General features: G+C 49.0%; 1 protein-coding gene across 1 annotated transcript in view; it reads right to left on the reverse strand.

Annotated features, from left to right (window-relative positions):
• plekhg2 (pleckstrin homology domain containing, family G (with RhoGef domain) member 2) overlaps positions 1–22,180 on the reverse strand; it is a 204,142-nt gene that overhangs the window by 108,934 nt on the left and 73,028 nt on the right. The window contains 2 exon segments of the mRNA XM_059640959.1: positions 2,706–2,806; positions 17,285–17,787. Coding sequence (XP_059496942.1) covers positions 2,706–2,806; positions 17,285–17,787 — 604 coding nt within the window.

Here is a 22,180-nt window from a genome sequence, read left to right on the forward strand (position 1 = left end):
GTGTGTGTGAGAGTGTGGGGTATGTGTGTGTGAGAGAGAGTGTGTGTGTGTGAGACAGAATGTATGTGTGAGAGAGAAAGAGAGTGTGTGCATGCATGTGTGAGAGGGTGTGCATGTGTGTGTGTATGTCTGTGTGTCTTTGTGTTAGTGTGTGTGTGTGTGAGTGATAGACAGTGGGAGTGTGCATGTGAGAGAGAGAGAGGGAGAGAGAGAGTGTGTGTGTGTGTATATGTGTCTGTGTGTGTGTGTGAGTGTGTGCGTGTGTGTGTGTGAATGTGAATGAGTGTGTATATGTGTGTGTATGCATGTGAGAGAGTATACGTAAGTGTCTGTGACTCTGTGCATATTGTGTGTGTGTGTGTGTGTGTGTGTGTGTGTGTGTGTGTGTGTGAGTGAGAGAGTATATGTAAGTGTCTGTGACTCTGTGCATATTGTGTGTGTGTGTGTGTGTGTGTGTGTGTGTGTGTGTGTGTGTGTGTGTGTGTGTGTGTGTGAGAGAGAGAGAGAGTAATGTGTCTGTGACTCTGCATGTAGTGTGTGTCTGTGTCTGTGTGTCTGTGTGTGTGTGTCAGTCTGTCTGGTGGGGGATGGTGGGGATGATGCTACAGGTTCAGACCTCATGGGGGTTCCCTGGAGACAGATTACTGACTGGTTTTGTGGAGTGAATGGAAATTAGGTTTCACGTCAATGCAGAATGTTCCCACAGACCATTGTGTAAACAGGAACTGCCTTCTGTATTCACTGAGCCATTTGTTATAAAACCCACAAACGTGGAATTCAACCAAGGTCCCGATGAGTACAAACTCTTCCCAAACAGGCCTCTGCCCACAGATAAAGGAAGACTTGCATTCCTGTAGTGCCTTTCACACAACCACTGGCAAATCCCAAAGCTTTTTACATGGCTTTATCTGTTCAATGTAGCCGCTGTTGTAGGGGGGAAGCCAATTAGCACAAAGGAAGATCCCACAATCAGCAGTGCACCAAAAGCCATTCCTTCAGAGTCTCAGTGATATTGCACGAGGGATATATGGACGCTGCCTGGCTCTCACACTGTCTTGCGAATTCCCAGAGGGGCCTTTGTTTAATATCTCATCCAGAAAACAACACTCTCGGCTGTAGTCTCTCGGTCTGGGCTCAAACCTCTGCCTCGAGCCACACAGCACAGAACAGGCCCTTTGGCCCATTGACTCTGTGCCAACCTATCTACACTGATGCCCCTTTCTCTCATTCAGCCCACATCCTTGATTATTTTAGCATTTCAGGCCCTCCTCCAACCATCTTTTTGCAGGTTGTCTGCTTTTTTGCCCAGTACCAGGCAGCACATTTTCTGGAGTATGACACAAAACTTCCAAACCCGTTCCTTCCCCCCCGCCCACCATTGAACCGCGCTGCCGTGTCAGCCCAGCAATTTATTACATCCCATTGCCCTGTTCCTTCAGTGTCGCTGGGTCCAAGTCCTGGAATTCCCTCCCTAAGGGGTATTGTGTAAATAGCACATGGACTGTAGCGGTTCAGGAAGGCAGCTCACCCCCACCTTCTCAAGGGGCAACTAGGGACAGGCAATAAGTGCTGGGCCCAGCCTACAACTCACAAAGGGACAAATCTAAAAAAATTCCATTCCAACACATGGCACAAGAAACTCAGTAGGTCTGGCAGCATCTGGAGAGAGAGAGGAGGGTCTGCACCACCATTCAATCTGATCATGGCTGACCATGTAATCCCTGTATCCCACTCCCACTTTCTCTCTATATTCCTTGATCCCTTTTGCCACAAGGACCACATCCGGCTCCCTCTTGAATATGTCTAATGAACTGGCACCAACAGCTTCCTGTGGGAGAGAATTCCACATGTTCACAACTCTCTGAGTGAAGAAATTCTTCCTCATCTCAGTCCCGAATGGCTTACCCCTTACTCTTAGGCTGTGACTCCTGTGAGAGTCAGAGAGATGTAGAGTCAGAGAGATGGGGAGTTGAGGAGTCAGAGAAACTGAGGGTCGGAGAGATGGAGTCTTGGAGAGACAGCAAGTTGGAGAGATGGGGAGTTGGGGAAATGGAGAGTCAGAGAGATGGAGTGTTGGAGACATGGGGAGACAGGGAGACAGAGAGACAGAGAGAGGTGGAGTGTTGGAGAGACAGGGAAACAGAGAGAGATGGAGGGTTGGAGAGACGGGGAGACAGAGAGAGATGGAGCGTTGGAGAGACGGGGAGACAGAGAGAGATGAAGTGTTGGAGAGACAGGGAGACAGAGAGAGATGGAGTGTTGGAGAGACAGGGAGACAGAGAGAGATGGAGTGTTGGAGAGACAGAGAGAGATGGAGTGTTGGAGGGACAAAGAGTCAGAGAGATGGGGAATTGGAGACTGGGGAGACAGGGAGACAGAGAGACGGAGTGTTGGAGAGACGGGGAGACAGACAGACGCACACAGAGTTAATGTCTGGAGTTCGATATACGTTGACTAAGAATGGAGACAGGAATCTGAAGAAGCGTCATATCTAGACTGGACAGGTTCACTCTGTTTCTCTCTCTCCACAGGTGCCAGGAGACGTGCTGGGATTCCCCAGCACCTTCTGCTTTTGGGATTGTGCAGTAGTTAGCTTGTTAGCTTGATATCTGGGTTTTGGGACCACCCAGGTCATTTAAACACAGAGGCAGTGAGAAGCCATTCACCATGGGCACACCGTGATGGCCCTGTACCCCTCCCTTTACCTGTTAAACTGGTAGATGTCTTCGATGTTGCAGAACAAAGTGTTCACTTCATCAGGTTGTAACGGAAGCTCTTCAGCATCGATGATACAGCCCAGGTAATCCTACAGAAGGAGTAAAAACATTACTGTCCGCCTTACAAGCAAACAAACAGTAGCATAACACAGCAATGTGGAGAGTAACCAGCTCTCTGAATTAATGAAATAGTTTTTATTTTCAATTCATTTATGGCATGAGAGTGTCATTGGCCAGGCCAGCATTTATTACCCAGAGGGCAGTTAAGAGTCAACCACATTGCTATGGGTCTGGAGTCACATATAGGCCAGACCAGGTAAGGATGGCAGTTTCCTTCCCTAAAGGACATTAGTGAACCAGATGGGTTTTTTCTGACAATTGACAATGGATTCATGGTCATCATTAGATTCTTAATTCCAGATATTTAGTGAATTCAACTCCCACTGTCTGCCATGGCAGGATTTGAACCCAGGTCCCCAGAACATTACCTGGGTCTTTGCGTTAACAGTCCAGTGATAATGCCACTCGGCCATCACCTCGTAAACCATTTCTTACAATAAAAACAGAAAGAACTGCGGATGTTGGAAATCAGAAACTAAAATAGAAATTGCTGGAAAAGCTCAGCAGGTCTGGCAGCATCTGTGGAGAGAAATCAGGGTTAATGTTTCGGATTGAGTGACGCTTCCTAAAAATCTGAGGAATTATGAGGAAAGCTCACTCAACCCGAAACAACAACTCTGCTGCCAGACCTGCTGAGCTTTTCCAGCAATTTCTGTTTTCATCTCAGCACTCACCGTAAACCGGGTAACAAATTACTTTACAGGCAGTAGGAACTGCAGAAGCTGGAGAATCCGAGATAACAGGGTGTGGAGCTGGATGAACGCAGCAGGACAAGCAGCATCAGAGGAGCAGGAAGGCTGATGTTTCAGGCCTTCGTGTTTCAGACATTTTCTGAAGAAGAGTCTAGGCCCGAAACATCAACAAATTACTTTTGTTGCGTTGATAAGGAACAAATGTTGTCCAGGGCACTGCAAAAACCTTCCCGAGCCCACGCTCCCGCCCCCTCCCAAAACACAGGCCGTGGGATCTTATTCGAGGGTAATGGAACCTCAGCACCTCAGGATGAACAGTATTCCCTCAGCCCCGCACAGGGAATTTCACACTGAGTGGGAATGTTCAAATCTTCAACTCTAATCCTGGTTAGATCACACTTGGAACATTGTGTTCAGTTCTGGTCACCTCATTATGGGAAAGATGTGGAGGCTTTAGAGAGGGTGCAGAGGAGATTTACCAGGATGCTGCCTGGACTGGAGGGCAGGTCTTATAAGGAAAGGTGAAGAGAGTTGGAACTTTTTTCCTTGGAGCAAAGAAAGATGAGCAGCACGGTGGCTCAGTGGTTAGCACTGCAGCCTCACAGTGCCAGGGACACGGGTTCGATTCCAGCCTCAGGTGGCTGTCTGTGTGGAGTTTGCACATTCTCCCCATGTCTGCGTGGGTTTCCTCCAGGTGCTCCGGTTTCCTCCCACAGTCCAAAGATGTGCAGGTTAGGGTGGATTGCCCGTAGTGTTCAGGGGTGTGTGGGTTATAGGGGGATGGGTGTGGGTGGGATGCTCCAAGGGGCAGTGTGGACTTGTTGGGCCGAAGGGCCAGTTTCCTCACTGTAGGGAATTTAATCTAATAAGCTTCCAGGTGACTTGATAGAGGTGTACATGATGATGAGGTGTGGACAGTCAGAGACTTTTTCCCAGGGTGGAAATGACTATTATGAGGGGGCATAATTTTAAGGTGATTGGAGGGAGGTATAGGGGAGCTGTCAGAGACAGGTTCTTCACACAGAGAGGGGGGGCGGGGGTGTGTGGAATGTGCTGTTGGCAGTGATAGTGGAGTGAGATATATTAGAGACTCTTAAGCGACTCTTGGATAGGCACGTGGAGGATAGTGAAATGCAGGGTAGAATGATCGGAGTAGGATAATAGGTCAGCACAACATTGTGGACCGAAGGGCCTGCACTGTGCGGTACTGTCCTATGTTCAGTGAGCCCAAGATGCTGCACCCCTGTCTCACTTCACACAAACATGGCAAACTCTTCATACACTATTCACTAAACTGTTCTTTGGATAAACACAGCAATCAGTTAGATATTCGTAACTCCACAATCAGTAATGCGAAACTGTGAGCAATCTTCGTTCCCCTCGTTTAAGCAAAGATATTATTTCATTCAAGGTAGTTTGGAGAAGGTTCACTGGGATGATCCCTGGTGTGGGAGGGACTGTCTTATGAACAAAGGCTAAACTGATTGGGACTCTACTCCCTGGAGTTTACTGGAATGGGAGGGGATCACATTGAAACATATCGGATTGTTAAGGGGCCTGACAGGGTAAATGCTGAGAGGGTGTTTCCCCTCATGGGAGGGTCTAGGACCAGAGGGCACAGCCTCAGGATAAAGGGGCACCAACTTAACACTGAGATGGGGAGGAATTCCTTCTCTCGGAGGGTTGTGAGTCTTTGTAACTCCCTGCCACAGAGAGCTGCGGGGCAAGAGTCCTTGTGTACGTACAAGGCTGAGATCAATAGATTCTGGATCAGTTGGGGATTCAGGGATTATGGGGAAAGGGTCACAGGAATCCACAATGTTAACTCTGTTTCTCTCTTCACACCTGCTGTGTTTCTCCAGCCATTTATGTTTTTGTTTACGAGAAATGTGGGATCAGCCACGATCGTATTGAATAGCAGAGCAGGCTCGGTGATCCGAATAGATTAGTCCCGTGCCTATTTCCTCAGGTCTTATGCAGCTAGAATGGCCGCAGCAGTGGAATCATTCGCATCCTGTTGTTTCAATAGAACTAGCGAGATCGGCTTTAGCCCAACATTTCTGACAAGCTCAGGAACAAGAACTGAATCATCTACAGAAGCAGCAAGGGTGATGTGAGAAAATACTAGTAGTTAGGGTCTGGAATGCTCTGCCTGGAAATGTGGTGGGTGGGGGGTTTAATAGGCATTCGAGAGGGGCTTCGGGAAGTGATTTGGATAGAAATGGTCAGCACGAGTCGTGGGGGAGAAATCCAGAGAACTGAGCACTGAAATTCATTGAAGAACCTACAAGGAACAGGAGTAGGCCATTCAGCCCCTCAGGTCTGCTGCACTATTTAATATAATCATGGGTGATCATCCTATAAACAAGCCACTGCTGGTACATTGGGCTGAATGGCCCCTTTCTGGAGCAGTTCTGTGATTGGTCAGCCTGCTCTCGGTGCTGCAGTGATAGCCCAGCCCTGGGGTCAATGACCATATTTTACAAAACCAGCACGACAATACATCTAGTGTTGGCTATTCAGCTACAGATCAGAGCCTCAGACCTTCCCAAAGTCTGCTCTTCCTCTTGGATTCCAGCCATCGTTCATGATCCAATCCACACCCTCCATCACCCCCACCAGAAAGCTGCGGCTTCGACCCCGAATGTCTGTCTCTACAGCCAGGGGAAATGCCACACTTTTAATTTATTCCTTCACAGCCCATGGGTGTCGCTGGCCAGGCAGCATTTATTGCCCAGAGGACAGTTAAGGGTCAACCACATTGCTGTGGGTCTGGAGTCACGTGTAGGCCAGACCAGGTAAGGATGGCAGTTTCCTTCCTTTAAGGACATTAGTGAACAAGATTTTTCCCTCAACAACAGACAATGGCTTTGAGGTTGTCATTGAGCCCCTTAATTTCAGGCTTTTAGGAAGGTCCCAGTCAAGGTAAGGTGTGGGGCTGGATGAACACAGCAGGCAAAGAAGCATCTTAGGAGCACAAAAGCTGACGTTTTGGGCCTAGACCCAGATGGGTTTTTCCAACAGTGGATTCATGGTCATCATTAGACTCTTAATTCCAGATTTGTATTGAATTCAAATCCCACCATCTGCTGTGGCAGGGCTCAAACCCAGGGGGGCCCTGGGCACTACCACAATCTCTAGATTAGCAGCCCAGCGACAATACCACTAGACCATGGCCTCCCATCTAACTGTGGGTAGTGCTGTTGTCTTTCAGGTTAAACTGAGATCTGGTCTGTCCTCTTGTGCGGGTGATATTCTCTCCCTGCCCTGAGTAACTTCCCCAATTTGATCACTTTGAGTTGGTGCTGTGCCTCTCATTCGCCAATGACATTTTCAAAAGGAATCCAGTGTACCAGAAAGACTTTTATAGCAGCGTGAGGCTTGATGTTAAACGATGAGTTGGGGTTCGGGGCTGAATGGAAGGTCAGGGCCAGTCTTTAAGCCTTCAGGAGAAATGAGTTATCACAATTTAGTACCCAGTACTGTGAGGGACTGCTATCATTGACATACCTGGCTCTGATCGCTCCTCTCAGTGACTCACGTTAAACTGTCTTCATTGTGTGTTCACACGCACTCACTCTCCAGAGCTGGTATGATTTATCAAAACCGTTCCAAGCCCACCCACACCGTACTATTTACATTCAGTGATGTGCAGCTCCGTGCCATCGTCACAAGGTTGCCCCAGGGTCCCCTACTCCCGACACGGGGTGGTTGGGAGTCACAGTAACAGGGTAGAGACAGAGTAGCAGGAGCAGGTATGTGATGTCACTGAGCAGAGCCTCAGACAATGTTTTGAGAGGGGAGGAGCTGGTGAACATTGGATTAAAACCCACAAGGGCAGACGCTGAAATTTGAATTCAATAAAAAGATAACCATTAGATTGTTACAAAAACCCATCTGGTTCACTAGCATCCTCAAGGGAAGGAAACTGCCAACCATACCCAGTCTGGGTCTACATGTGACTCCAGACCCACAGCAATGTGGCTGACTCTTCACTGGGATTAAGGAGGGGCAGTAAATGTTGAGCTAGCTAGCGGTGCCCACATTCCCATGAACGATAAAGAGAGAGGCAACATTAACCTCAAAGCAAAGGTGAGCTACACTCAACTTAGACCAGATGGTGAGGGCCTAACGATGGGAGAGACAGCGACTAGCCAGACAACCTGACTATTCATTGCCGACCGTTCACAACGAGAGACAAAACACCTTGAACGCCACATCTGTTTGGGGCAGGATTAGAGTCTGGGGCACAAAGAGAGAGAGATAGAGCACAGAGCTGGAATGTTGCAGCAGTAATAATTGGAACATCTACAGCTCTCTCTGAATAGATTAAATATCTCGCATGCTTTAGTTAGCAAAATGAAACATTGAATGGAATGCGAGCCATCTGCTCCATCTGTTGTTCAGCCAATGTAAAAAAAATGGCAAATTTTTATCCCTATCGAATGCTCCTGATTGCATTGACAAACCCTCTCTGGGTCCTTTCACTGCAAACTATGGTTTGCATCTTAACGAATCCAGTAGCCCCGACCCATGTCAGTCTTTACATTTCGTTTCAGTTAATGCTCTCTCTCTCCTTTGGTTCGAGACAGTTTAAGGGGAGTGAATGGCAGTTACCTAAGGTCTCAGATTTCAGCTCTCCCATCGGTCAAACGTAGCCAGGCTGGCTTTAATCTTTCCAGCCAGTAAAAAGTGAAAGAACTGGAGCTGGAAATCAGAGACTAAAACAGAAATTGCTGGAAAAGGTCAGCAGGTCTGTGGAGAGATATCAGTGTTAATGTTTCAACTCGAATGACCCTTCCTCAGAGCACAGTGCCGATTTCTCTCCACAGATACTGCCGGTACTGTTGACCTTTTCCAGCAATTTCTGTTCCTGGTCTTTGCAATGTGGACTCAGCTACATAGAATGAGCTGCCAGAGGATGTGGTAGAAGTGGGTACAGTTACAACATTAAAATGGCATCTGGACAGGTGCATGAATAGGAAAGGTTTAGAGGAACATGGGCCAAATGCAGGCGACTGGAACTAGTTGGGTTTGGGAATTCTTGGCCAGCCCGAATGATCAGCCTGGGCCTGCTTGCGGTCTGTATGACACTGGATTTATAGGAATAAAACCAAGCCCTGGCGTTCATTTCTGCAAAGGGATTACAATTGAGAAGCAGTGACAGCACATTAAATCAGGGTTAACACATTGAAAATTCCACGTCTAGTTCTGGAAACCATTTTATGTAAAGGACTGAGGAACGGCAGAATGTAGAGCAGAAACACAGTTGTACAAGGATGCTACCAAAATGGAGGGGGGGGTGGTTGAATGGGTGAATCAGGCAGGGTAGATAAAAATGAGGCGATGACCTGAGAAAGGTCTTTAAGTCAATGAAAGGACTTTGACTGAGGGGCAGAGGACATCAGTGCGAGGCTATGGCCTAAAAATCAAATTCAGGAGAAGCTTTAGCCACAGAGTGGGACTTAGAGTCATACAGCATGGAAACAGACCATTTGGCCCACCTGCAGAAATTCACCAAAGATCCTCAGACAACCCACGACCTCTCCCATCTACAGGCTAAGCCACCTAACCTGCACACTATGTGGCAATGTAACACAGCCAATCCACCCCAACCTGCACATCTTTGAACTGTGGGAGGAAACCCACACAGGCGCGGGGAGAACATGCAAACCCCACACGCACAGTCACCCCGAGGGTGGAATTGAATCTGGGTCCCTGGTGCTGTGAGGCAGCAGGGCTAACCGCTGAGCCACCGTGCTGGCCCATCAAGGGGAAGGAATGGAAGAAGAATGAAGAGGAGTGAGAGACAGTTCGAGTGGAGGAAAAGCTCTTGTAGTGGACGATCTGGGGGGCTAGGCTAATGCAGTGCAATCGTTTTCACGTAGGCTATAGAAGTGGCAATGGTACAAAATTTCTTCCTCCCTTCCTCCCGAGCAGCTGGTAACGCGTCACTCTGAAAGGCGGCCTTCAGTAACACAAAACTACTCCGATCAATCCAGGCAAATGCAGAACAACCAGCTCGCCAGCCTGCGCTCGAATCCAGTGACCTTTAAAACATAGGCTAAAGAGAATTGCACTGGTCTCTCCCCCGCTCTCTGTTTAATGCACAACTTTGTAGAGAATATGCAAGTGATTGTTTGGGAAATTGATTTTCCCAAGAGAAGCAGGGATTTATTTTCTGCGTGTCTGTGTGTGTGTGTGTGTGTGTGTGTGTGTGTGTGTGTGTGTGTCCGAAAGATTTTCTCCCACGTTCAGAAATCAGACTGCAATTCTGACTCTCGCTGCGTCCTCCCACATCTCAGAGGCCTCCAGGGTTGAAAAGTTGTGCTAAAACAAGGGCCCCCTTCTGTATCAATAGACCACTTCCAGGTCAGAAAGTCACAGGCTGTTACACACTAATGAAGCAGCGATTGGAATATTTCCTGCCAAGATATGAGTCAGGCCCATCATTAAATGATTGTTGGAAAACCATATAAACATGTTTGGAAGGCTGCTCTCCATTCCAATGGCTCAAATCCAGGTTGTGAAAATCTTTAACTATTTGCTAGTGTCTGCAGAAAATCTTAATCACACTCGTTATGACCTGCTAGGTGTAATGTGGAGAAATATTTCAAATATGGGACAAAATGAGAAGGGAAGACTAGAGGGGTAGACCAGTGGCCCGCACTGCGGCCTCACAGCACCAGGGCTCCCTGGTTCGAATCCAGCCTCACACGACTGTCCGCGTGCAGTTTGCACATTCTCCCTGTGACTGTGTCAGTTTCCTCCCACAGTCCAAAGGTGTGCAGGTTAGGGTGGATTTGTCCCCCATGGGGAAGGGTGGGTGCAGCGATAATCCTCATTGGAGGGTCAGTGTGAGCACTCTAGGTTTTCTGTGAAACCGGAGAAGACCATTCAGCCCCTCCACCCTATAACCATATGGCTAATCACCATGCATGACTGATCTTTCACCTCAGAGCCCGTTTCCCACACAATGCCCCAAATCCAGAAACCTGTCAATCTCTGTTTGGAATGTTCCCAATGACTGAGTTTCCACAGCTTTCCGGGTAAGAGAATTCCAAAGCTTTACCAGCCTCTGAGGGTGGATATTCCTCCTCAAGTCAGGCCTAAATGGTTTCTCTCTCAGCGTGAGCCTTAGCCCTTGCCCCTGGCCTCTCTCCAACTGGAGCCAAAATCATGGAGACACAGAGATCCTGGGTGAGATGACATGGAAACAGACTCATTGACCAAACCACCCAACAAAGGAGGAGAGGTCTGAAATCTTGTGATTTTCAATAAACCTGTTGGACTATAACCTGGTGTCCTGTGACTCCTGACCCTGTCCAACACCAGCTCCTCCACATCATATCCTTCCAAACTTTTCTGACTCAGGTACTTATCTAAAGCTCTCTTGAATGTTGCAACTCCCTCCTACTTCTAGCCCATCGAGTGCTAGAAGAACTTCTAGATAACACAGGCACAATCCCCTCAACCTCCCCTCTTAGAACAGTCCCCTCCATCCCAGGAGTCAGTCCAACGAACCTCTGCTGCACCCCCTAGATGGCAAGGCCCTACCCCTGTATGCAACATTCGAGCACTATCTCCATGTCACAAGACAGCAGATTCAATCATTTAAGGCACAGCAATCCTTGGGGAGTGTCTTGTGGATCTAAAACATCTGTATTTATAAATTCAAGGGATGTGGGTATCTCTGGCTGGGCCCTGAATTTATTGCCCGTCCCCAGTTGCCCTTTGAGAAGGTCGGGGTGAGCTGCCTTCTTGAACCACTGCAGTCCATGTGTTGTGGGTTGACCCACAATGTCCTTGGGGAGGGAATTCTAGGATTTTGAGACACAGAAGGAATGGTGACATATTTCCAAGTCAGAATGGTGAGTGGCTCGGAGGGGAACTTGGAGGGAGCGATGTTCCCATGTATCTGCTGCCCTTGTCCTTCTAGATGGAGGCGGTCGTGAGTTTGGAAGATGCTGCCTGAGGATCTTTGGTGAATTTCTGCAGGCCATCTCGTAGATGGTACACACTGCTGCGACTGAGCGTCGGTGGGGGGAGGGAGTGGGATGTTTGTGGATGTGGTACCAATCAAGCGGGGGCTGCTTTGTCCTGGATGGTGTCGAGCTTCTTGAGTGTTGGTGGAGCTGCCCCCATCCAGGGACAAATGGGGAGTATTCCAACCCCCTCCTGATATTTCAGACCCAGCCCTCCCACTGCATCACTGCCCCAATTCCAAACGGAATGAAAATCCGGATGGATTGAGCAAAACTGATCCGAGATGCCGGTTTGGTGCCCAGAGCTAGGTGAACAATTTGAATTAATTGAGTTTTGGACCAGCTCGTGATCCCTGACTTGACCTCTTGCAGGATACTGAGTCTGAGAAAGGCAGAAACAGTGTGAGTCTAACTGTGATCCTGAACTTACAGAATCCACCCAAAAACAAACGGGTCAACCGAGAGACCACCTTCGGATTTCAGGGCTGTTCCGGGAAGTAGGATAAGATAAAACACTGATCATGATGAGGTCTAAGCCTCACGTTCCCATTGCCTTTGACCCTTTCTGTGTATCAAAAGCCTATAAACCGAGCCTTGAATTAATGTCGAGACCAGCCTCTGCCGTTTTGCATGGAAGAGAAGTCCACAACTGAGGGATCCACAGAAAAAGACGTTTCCTCATCTTTATCTTAAAAGGGAGACCCTCTTCCTCCCAAACTGTGGCCCTCTCCCAACCTGATAGCCTCCTCCACAACAGGAAACATTTACCTGGTGCCCACCCTCAATCATCGCCACAAAATCTCACATATTTCAACAAGATCATTCTTCTAAGCTCCATTGCATGTCCGCTCAACCCTGCGGCCCGGTTGCATTCTCACTAGACTGTTAATCCAGAGACCCAGTTAATCTTCTGAAAACCCACACAACAGATGGTGGAATTGGAATTCAATAAAATACCTGGAATTAAGAATCTAATGATGACCAATTATCAGGAAAAGCCCATCTGATTCACTAATATCCTTTAGGAAAGGAATCTGCCATCCTTACCTGGTCTGGCCTACATGTGACTCTCAACCCACAGCAATGTGCCTCTGGGCAATTAGGGATGGGCAACAAATGCTAGCTCGGCCAGTGAATAAGCAATCTCAGGAGTGCCTTGAGTGCAACTTTTTCAAATCACAATCTCATCCAAGCCTCCCATTCAGCTACAATAAAAACTCCCATTTTTACACTCCACTCCCCTCACAATCAGCCACCACATTGCACTCACCTCCCTGAACACTAGCTGCCTCCGCAGATTAACTTGATACATGATCCACACACCGGATCCCTGTGTTCTTCACGCTCTCTCTCCATTTAATAAGTCACCACTTTTCTACTCTCCCTGCCAACTCCAGACCTGCCCATGTTTGCCCACCCTGAGGGAGGGACGTGGGGGCAAAGATCTTTGATTGAGTTTCCATTCATAAAGAAGGTAGAACTCCGAATGTCACTTTGGCTGGAGTTAATTCTGGGCGCACTTGTTATCATCGGCCAGCTTTGTAACAGAATCATAAACTCTGCACTCATCAGCCAAATTCTCCCTAAACAGGTCACCATCGCAGAAACACAAAAACTAGGAGCAGGAGTGGGCCATTCAGCCCCTCAAACCTGTTCCACCATTCAATATGATCACGGCCAATTATCCAACTCACTTCCCGCTTTCTTCCATACACTTCGACCCCCGGGAGCTATCTCCAGTTCCTCGAAAAACTATCAATGTTTTGGCCTCAGCTGCTTTCTGTGGTGGAAAATTCCACAGGCTCCCCACACTCTGGGTGAAGATACTTATCCTCATCTGTCTCAAACAGCCTTCTCTGCACCCTTGACCTGCGCTGCAAACAACGGACCTTCACAGCTGGCGCACAGCAAGATCCCACGTCCTTCTGCCTGAAGGGGGCGACAGTGTCACCCGCTGCTTTGGGCACTGCAGGAAGGGGAGAGCTGTTTAACTTGAAGAGCCCAGTGGGGAGATACAGATGCGAGCGGCATATTGAGGGTAGAGATCTGAATGGATCTCCTGATGCCAGATCTTACAGTTGATTTCCTGCAAGTTACTGCACTGTCAAATCTTCCCAGGTTGTGAAAAAGTTTATCCCACTGCCTTTCGCAAACAGTGAACCTGTGCAGTGCCCAGCAGAGTACAGCAGCAATTAATTAATGCTGTTCAGAGGAAATGCTTTGCTTGGATGCCTATTACGAAGGAAACCATAAATATTACTAATTGAAGAGGTCGCTCCAGATCAGAGAACCTTATTAAAGAGACTCGCTGTTGCGAACATTATAATTAACACAGGGCAGTACCTCTGTAGACAAGAGTCGTGAGGACAGTACTATATCTGCTAAAAAAAAGTCAGAAACTCTTCCAATTAGTTCCGCTGCTCAGTCTTGAGTTATTGCTGAAGAATCAGAGCGGGGAGTCTGTCCGCATCACCTCCACGATGATGAGTGGGGAACTTCGCACTGTGGGCTGTGTTTGGAGCCCCATAGGTTTCACATTCTTGTCGATCCCATTTCCGAAATCGAGCGAGTGGTCAGGCTTCTGGATCCAAGTTCCCGGCAATCCCATTCCACTCAGGAGCCCGAATTACAGAATCAGGCCACTCGGCCCATTGGGACTGTGCTAGCTCTTGGAGACAACAAGCCCACACTCACTCTCTCTCTCTCTCTCTGTGGCCCGTTAATCGTTCCTCTTCAAACATTCCTTCCAGTTCCTTTTTGAACATTCCTGTTGAACTGACTTGCAAAGACCTTTCGGACGATCACAACTCGCTAGAGCAAAATATTTATCCTCACCTCCTCTTCAGTCTCTCACTACACCTCCACTCACTGGAAACACTCGCTCCCCCTGCACTCAGCGACGCTTCCCACATGGCTTAGAGCATCTCAGTTCTCTCTCTCACTCGCCAGCATTTTCCTGGTTAAGAGGCCAATAGAAGCGCCTGCAGTCTCTCTGCATTGACCACACTCATTCATGGAACCGTGCGAGTGAATTCCTCTGCACCTCCACAAGGCCTGGCCTCAGATTTGGAAACAGGACCCCAGAACCTCCTCTGAGTCTTTCTGAATTTGTTCTTGTGTTGTAGGTGACACTGGCAGGATTGGGTTCACTGCCCAGTGACCCTGAGAGGTCGCGATAATAGGATGGCAGGCCACATTATAGGAGATTGAGGAACAACCAGGTGGGACTAGCGGTTGGGGAGGGGGGTTCTGGACTCATGAGTGTTCAGTCCGGGTCACAGCAGGATTGGAAGAGGTGGGTCCCCCTCACTGAAGGCACTGCTGGACCATGGACCATTTATTCATTCATAGAATGAGGGTGTCACTGCCCAGGCAGCATTTACTGCGCATCCCCAAATGCCCAGAGGGCAGTGTCAGAGTCAACCACATTGATGTGGGTCTGGAGTCACATGTAGGCCAGACGAGGTAGGGATGGCAGTTTCCTTCCTAGATGGCATTTTTTCCCTGACAATTGACAATGGATTCACGATCATTGTTAGATTCTTAATTCCAGAATCATGGAATAGAATCCCTACAGAGCAGAAAGAGGCCATTCAGCCCTTCGAGTCTCACCGACCCTCCAAAGAGCATCCCTAACTAACCCAGCCCCCCTCTACCCTATCCCTGGAACCCTGCATTTCCCAAGGCCAATCCACCCTAACCATCTTTGGACTGCGGGAGGAAACCGGAGCACCTAGAGGAAACCCACGCAGACATGGGGAGAAAGTGCAAACTCCCCGAGGGTGGAATCGAACCCAGGTCCCTATGAGGAAGCTGCACTAACCATTGAGCCTGTCATTTGGGTTTTGCCAAGCTCCCGGTCTCCAGACAGTGGCTGTGGTTACCAGCCTGTGTGTGGAATCTGGTTTGGGAACGCACATCGGCTGAGACATCCAGCACCCACTAACCCCACTGGACATCCCCCCGACCCCGCCACCCCGGACTCCCCTGGGTGGGGCGGGGGAGGGGCGGTCATCACCTCAAGACCTACCCTTTGGGTGTGATGTTGCAGAGTTTGAGGCAGACTGCAGGACACAGTGTCGGCTCTGACCCAGTGCAGCATTGTCGCTGCTTCCTCGAAACTGGTGGTGATGGACACCAAACTATTTGTGTCCTAGACAACAGTGTCTCAGCCAACATTCACCCCCTACCCCACCTACATCACCGTGAGACCTGGGACCCCACCACGCCTCATTGCGGCTGTTGGGGGTCTCGATGCAGGCATGTAACCAAAGCCATTCGGAAATTCAAACATTCCCTACACTCACCAGCTCTGACACCTGGCTCTAACATGTGAAAGGGGAAGGGGCCCATTTCTGAAGAACACCACCAAAGCGTCTCGCTGACACAGAAACCGGTCTGAAATGCCATCGAGCTGCTGATACAGGAAACCAACTGGGTACACAGCACAATCCCACAAGCAGCCACGTGCTAATGGGCTGGACCATCAAGCGGATTGAGGGAGAGACAAGGCAGGGAGGAAGAGCTGGATTGTGTGTGCCCACGCCCAGCCCTGTTTCACTCCATCTTTTACACCTCTCCAGCACATTAAGTGGTTGCAGCGTGGGTGTACAATTATACTTTTGTTCATTTGCAGGGTGTAGGCGCCATTCACTGGGCCAGATTTCATAGCCCATTCCAGAGGGCAGTTAGGAGTCAACCACATTGCTGTGGGTCTGGAGTCACATGTAGACCAGACCAGGTAAGGATGGCAGTTTCCTTCCCTAAGGGGTATTAGTGATCCAGATATCCTAAAATAATCCAGTCCCATTTGCCAGTATTGGGCCCATATCCCTCTGAACCCTTCCTATTCATGTCCGCATCCAGATGTCTTTTAAATGCTGTAACTGTACCAGCCCCCACCACTTCCTCTGGCAGCTCATTCCATACACGCACCACCCTCTGCGCGAAAAAGTTACCTCTTTGGTCCCTTTTAAACCTTTCCCCTCTCACCTTAAACCTATGCCCCTCTAGTTTTGGACTCCCCCACCCTGGGGAAAAGATCTTGGCTATTCACCTCTATCCATGCCCCTCATGGCTTTAGAAACCTCCAGAAGGTCACCCCTCAGCCTCTGATGCTCCAGGGAAAATCGACGCAGGCTGGACAATGGCCATTGTTGGACTTTTAGCTTCAGGTTTTTATTGGGTGCAAATTCCACTGCCTGGCCTAAAGGGATTTGAACCCAGGTTCCTGGGACATGAGTGGGATTTCTGGATTAACATGCAGGCTATGATACCACTGGGCCATCCCCTCCCTCATCAGGGGGGCAGTCTCAGGGAAAGGAGAAGTGGACGGCACGGTGGCTCAGTGGTTAGCACTGCTGCCTCAGTGCCAGGGACCTGGGTTCGATTCCAGCCTCGGGCAACTGTCTGTGTGGAGTTTGCACGTTCTCACCGTGTCTGCGTGGGTTTCTTCCGGATGCTCTGGTTTCCTCCCACAGTCCAAAGATGTGCAGGTTAGGGTGGATTGGGCCATGGGAAATTACCTATAGTGTTCAAGGACATACAGGGAAGGTGGATAAGCCATGGGAAATGCAGGGTTGGATTAAGGTGGGGTGGTCTTCAGAGGGTCAGTGCAGACTCGACGGGCCAAACAGCCTTCTCCCCCACTGTAGAGATTGTAAGGGATCAGTCATGGAGACAGCAGGAGCAGGTTGACAGTAAGTGGGGGCTGTGAGCTTGCAAGCGCATATCATGCCCAGTCTCAATTTTTGGGAGGGTCTAGCCTTACCTCCACGATGCTCTTCAAATCCCGAACGAACGCCCGTTCAGTTTCAATGATCTCCTTCACCACCCTGTCCACATGAGACAGCTTCACAAGGGGCTCCTTTAGTTGGGACGTGGCGCTGGGAGGAGGGGACCAGGGAACACTGTGACAGTCCGTTCCCCGGGGAGCTTCCATCATCAGGTTCCCGGGCCTGCCGTCCCCCTCGCCCGAGGGAGCCTTGGCATGGCTAACCGGCGTTAGGTCCAGGCTGATGTCGCTGCCGAGCACAGAGGGGTAACTGAAACTGCCTGCGCTTGGTACCAGGGTCCCGTTGCTGCCAAATGAGCTGTGCCCATCCTGCAGCGACGCCGAGGAAGTGGAGGAGCTGAGGCTGATCGGGTGGTCACTATCCGAACAAACCGTGTTCACAGACGTACAGCTGCCCGAGATGGGAGCAACTGATACCCCATCCACCACTGCCACTGCCATCAGGGTCAGGGACGAGGCCGAGCACGGTCTGGAGGCACCTGCCGGGAGGAAAAGAGCAGAATTAGGAGCTACGTAAATGCAGAGAATGAGACATTCCATTTCCTTGGATAATCAGATTCCCTCAGACAAAGCCATGCTTCATCACACACAGATACAGACAGACAGACAGACAGACACACACACACACACACACACACATGCACACACAGATACAGATACAGACAGATACACACGCACACAGATACAGACAGACATACAGGCTGACACACAGATACACACATACAGACAGACACACATATACAGACAGACACATACACACACAAACAGGCACACAGACACAGACAGATGCTGTCTCTCTCACTCTCACACACACACACACAGGTATCCATCACAAATTTGTGACCCTTGAATTGAGAGGCTATTCCACCACTAGACCATGCTACAGTGAACTCAACGCTGACATTTATCTGAGGAAGGGTCACTGGACCCGAAATGTTCACTCTGCTTTCTCTCCACAGATGCTGCCAGACCTTCTGAGCTCTCCCAGCAACTTCTGTTTCGTTCCATAACACTCTGTCGTTGTTTTAAAGCCCTCGATCCTCCATTATCTGCCAAAAAATCCATCAACCTCACTGTTGAAGTTTTCAACCGAAATGTTTAGCTTCAGCAGTGCTTGTTGGTTCAAAATTAAAGACAGATGTACCAACAGCTTCAGATGTCTTTGTTATTTTAAGCGTTTCAACAAGATAAAAAAAAGGGCAGACAATTCTGACACAGACATTTAAAAGGGTTTGCTTTGTTTCTCCCCAAATGTGAACATATTTGTTTTATGTCAGGTTTACAGTGCAGAATCAGGCCATTCAGCCCATCTGATTGCCAATGTGTTTATATCTCATACAAAGCTGAGACAACCCTCTCTCTTGTCTTCTCCTATAAGTACATCCTTTTCTGTCTCCTCTCCTCCTGTATAGCTCCTCTTAAAGATGTCACTTTCAGCTGAAAATTTGCGGAAATAAAATTCGACCCATTCTGAAATGAGACACACGAGACAGTAATATTCAGGGATGGAATCCGAGATTATGGACGTGACTTCCCGATCCCAGGTGTCAGTAAATAAGACAACTCGCTCTGATAGTATCGACGTTAACACAGTCCCTGTGATCTCACTGCAACCAACAGTAGTATCCAGAGGTCTGAAGGTGATCTCATTGCCATCCGAGGAGGTGAGGAGGTGCTCAACAGAGTCAAATGCTGAGAAATTCTTTCTAGATCCTGGGGGACAACAGTTTCAAAATGAGGGGTCTTCCTTTTAGGACAGAGATGGGGAGGAATTCCTTGAATGTGGAATTCTCTTGCCCAGCGAGCAGTTGACAATGCATCATTGAATTGATCTCAGGCTGAGGCAGATTTCCAGAGTGAGTCAAGGATCACACTGAGTTTTTTGAGGGAGTTATCATAAAGATCGCTGGGAACACAGCAACAGACATTGTTTACTCAGACTTCAGTAAGGCCTTTGACAAGGTTCCACATGGTAGACTAATTAGTGATGTTAGGTCACATGGGATTCAGGGTGATCTTGCCAGTTGGACACAAAATTGGCTTCATAGCAGGAGACAGAGGCTGGTGGTGGAGGGTTGTTTTTCAAACTGGAGGCCTATTACCAGTGGTGTGTTCCACGGGGATCGATTCTGGGCTCTCTCTTGTTCGTCATTTATATAAATGATTTGGATGAGAATACAGAAGGCATGGCTAGTAAGTTTGCAGACGACGCCAAAATTGGTGGCATAGTAGATAATGAAGGAGGTCTAAGGTTACAAAGGGACCTTGATCAAATGGGTCAATGCGCTGAAAAACGGTAGACGGAGTTCAATTTGGATAAACGTGAGGTATGACATTTTGATAAAATGAACAAGGGTGGGTCTTGTACAATAAATGGTTGGGCCTTGGGTAGTAGTGTAGAACAGAGACCCCCCAATGGTTCAGCTAGATAATTCTTTTAAGTTTACATCACATATAGACAGGGTGGTTAAAAAGGCATTTGGCACACTTACCTTCATTGTTTAGTCCTTTCAGTATAGAAGTTGGGAAGTCATGTTGAAGTTGTACAGGATATTGGTGAGACCTCTTCTGGAGTACTGTGTCCAGTTCTGGTCACCCCGTTATAGGAAGGATATTATTAAGCAGGAGAGGGTTCAGAAGAGATTCACCAGGATGTTGCTGGGTACAGAGGGTTCGAGTTATAAAGAAAGGCTGGATCAGCTGGGCCTTTTCTCACAGGAGTGTAGGAGGTTGAGAGGGAACCTTATAAAAGTGAATAAAATAATGAAGAGTAGAGATAGAGTTTTGGTAATTGCCTTTTCCTAGGATGGGGGAATTTCAGGACTAATGGGCACATTTTTAAGGTGAGAGAAGAAAAATTTTGAAAATGACTCTGTGACTATATGAGGGGCAGACAGCAATGTGGAGCTCAGACTGTAATTGGATCAGGTTTTATTGAATGATGGAACAGGCTCGAGGGGCTGAATGGCCTAACTCCTGCTCCTATACCTTAGCCGTTCACGACATTTGCATTATCTCTACAGCTGGGGTGCCATCTCTTGTCCTTTTATCGGTGTGATACAGCTGGATGTAAAACCAGGAGACGTCTACATTGAAGACTGTCCGTGATCAGTACTCAGAAGGAATCACTGGTAAAGGTTTATTTTAACTCTGTGACTGTGAAACTGAGGCTGAGCGGTTCAAATTCTCATGAAAAACCAAGCAGGCTGTAGCATCTTTCTGTACAGAGGCCAAGGGAGGGAGCTGATAGACAAGTCCTTGAAATGGTGTTACCATCACTGAGTTCCCCACTATCCACATCCTGTGGGTTACCATAGACCAGGAGCTCAACTGGACTCACCACATAAACACAGCGGCTACAGGAGCAGGTCAGAGGCTGGGAATCGTGCAGCGAGTAACACACGTCCTGACTTCCCAAAGCCTGTCCCACCATCTACAAGGCACAAGTCAGGAGTGGGATGGAATACTCCCCATTTGCCCCTGGATGGGGGCAGCTCCAACAATACTCAAGAAGCTCAACACCATCCAGGACAAAGCAGGCCCCGCTCGATTGGCGCCACATCCACAAACATCCCACTCCCTCCCCCACCGACGCTCAGTCGCAGCAGTGTGTACCAGCTACAAGATGCCCTGCAGAAATTCACCAAAGACCCTCAGGCAGCACCTTCCAAACCCACGGCCACTTCCATCCAGAAGGACAAGGGGAAGCAGGTACATGGGAACACCACCCCCTGCATGTTCCCCTCCAAACCGCTCACCATCCCGACTTGGAAACATATGGCTGTTCCTTCAGTGTCACTGGGTCAAAATCCTGGAATTCCCTCCCTAAGGGGCATTGTGGGTCAACCCACAGCACATGGACTGCAGCGATTCAAGGAGGCAGCTCAATCCCACCTTCCCAAGGGGCAACTAGGGATGGGCAATAAATGTTGGGCCCAGCCAGAGACACCCACATTCATGAGTGAATATACCGAAAATGTTTTCAGCGGTACTAAACGGTGCTCTGTTACTCTGAGTATCCATGTAGCTGGGCCTAATCACAGTCAGCCCACTAAAACCCAGGCACTGAGTCAGCCTCCCAACCTCTACAATGCACTTCTGGACTGAACACATCGCTGCTGCAGTGAGCAATTACACTTTTAACCCTCAGTCCGGTACTATAACCCCTGCGGTCCCCCTCAATCCAGTCTCATAACCACCCCCACAGCAAGGGGGGAGGAGGGAGACACAGATTTGGTGGGGGGGGGGGCAGAGGGTCTGGGAATCTGTCCTCCCGATGGAGCCTCTTGGACAGAGATAGGGCAGCGTCTGCAATCGCCAGATTCCAGTCTCTAATACACTCGAGCAACACACATGGCAAAGATACTGAAGCCAAACATGAAACATAAGATGCTCTCGCTGCCTCACATTGTTAACCTTATTTATCGACAAGACATAACATGGCCTTCAGGCAAGGCCCAAAACCTGATTGAGCTTCCAGTCAGGGGCTCGTTGCTGCACGTAGGGCCCTGACCCGCATCGCCAACAAACCCCGCGCACACACCCCTCTCGCCAAGGAGAAGTTGAGTCTTTACCTCTAGTTGGCGAATCTCTCTGGTGCAGGGGTTTTAGCCTAACTAAATACCATACTGTCCGCGCCCAGGTGTCAACTTTGTGTCGATACTTTCAGGTTTTTCAACGCGAGGCCTCCCACCATCAACACCCTCAGCCCCAAGCCAACATACCACCGAACACTCACTGTCCCAGCATCTCAGAGGAGTCAAGCACACAGCAAGATCGCACAGGATGAAAGGTAAGTATTCGCTGACCCTCCGACAGTGCGGCGCTCCCTCAGCACTGACCCTCCGACAGTGCCCGCTCCCTCAGCACTGA

Source organism: Stegostoma tigrinum, chromosome 39 (genome assembly GCF_030684315.1).
Source record: "Stegostoma tigrinum isolate sSteTig4 chromosome 39, sSteTig4.hap1, whole genome shotgun sequence".
Taxonomy (NCBI): domain Eukaryota; kingdom Metazoa; phylum Chordata; class Chondrichthyes; order Orectolobiformes; family Stegostomatidae; genus Stegostoma; species Stegostoma tigrinum.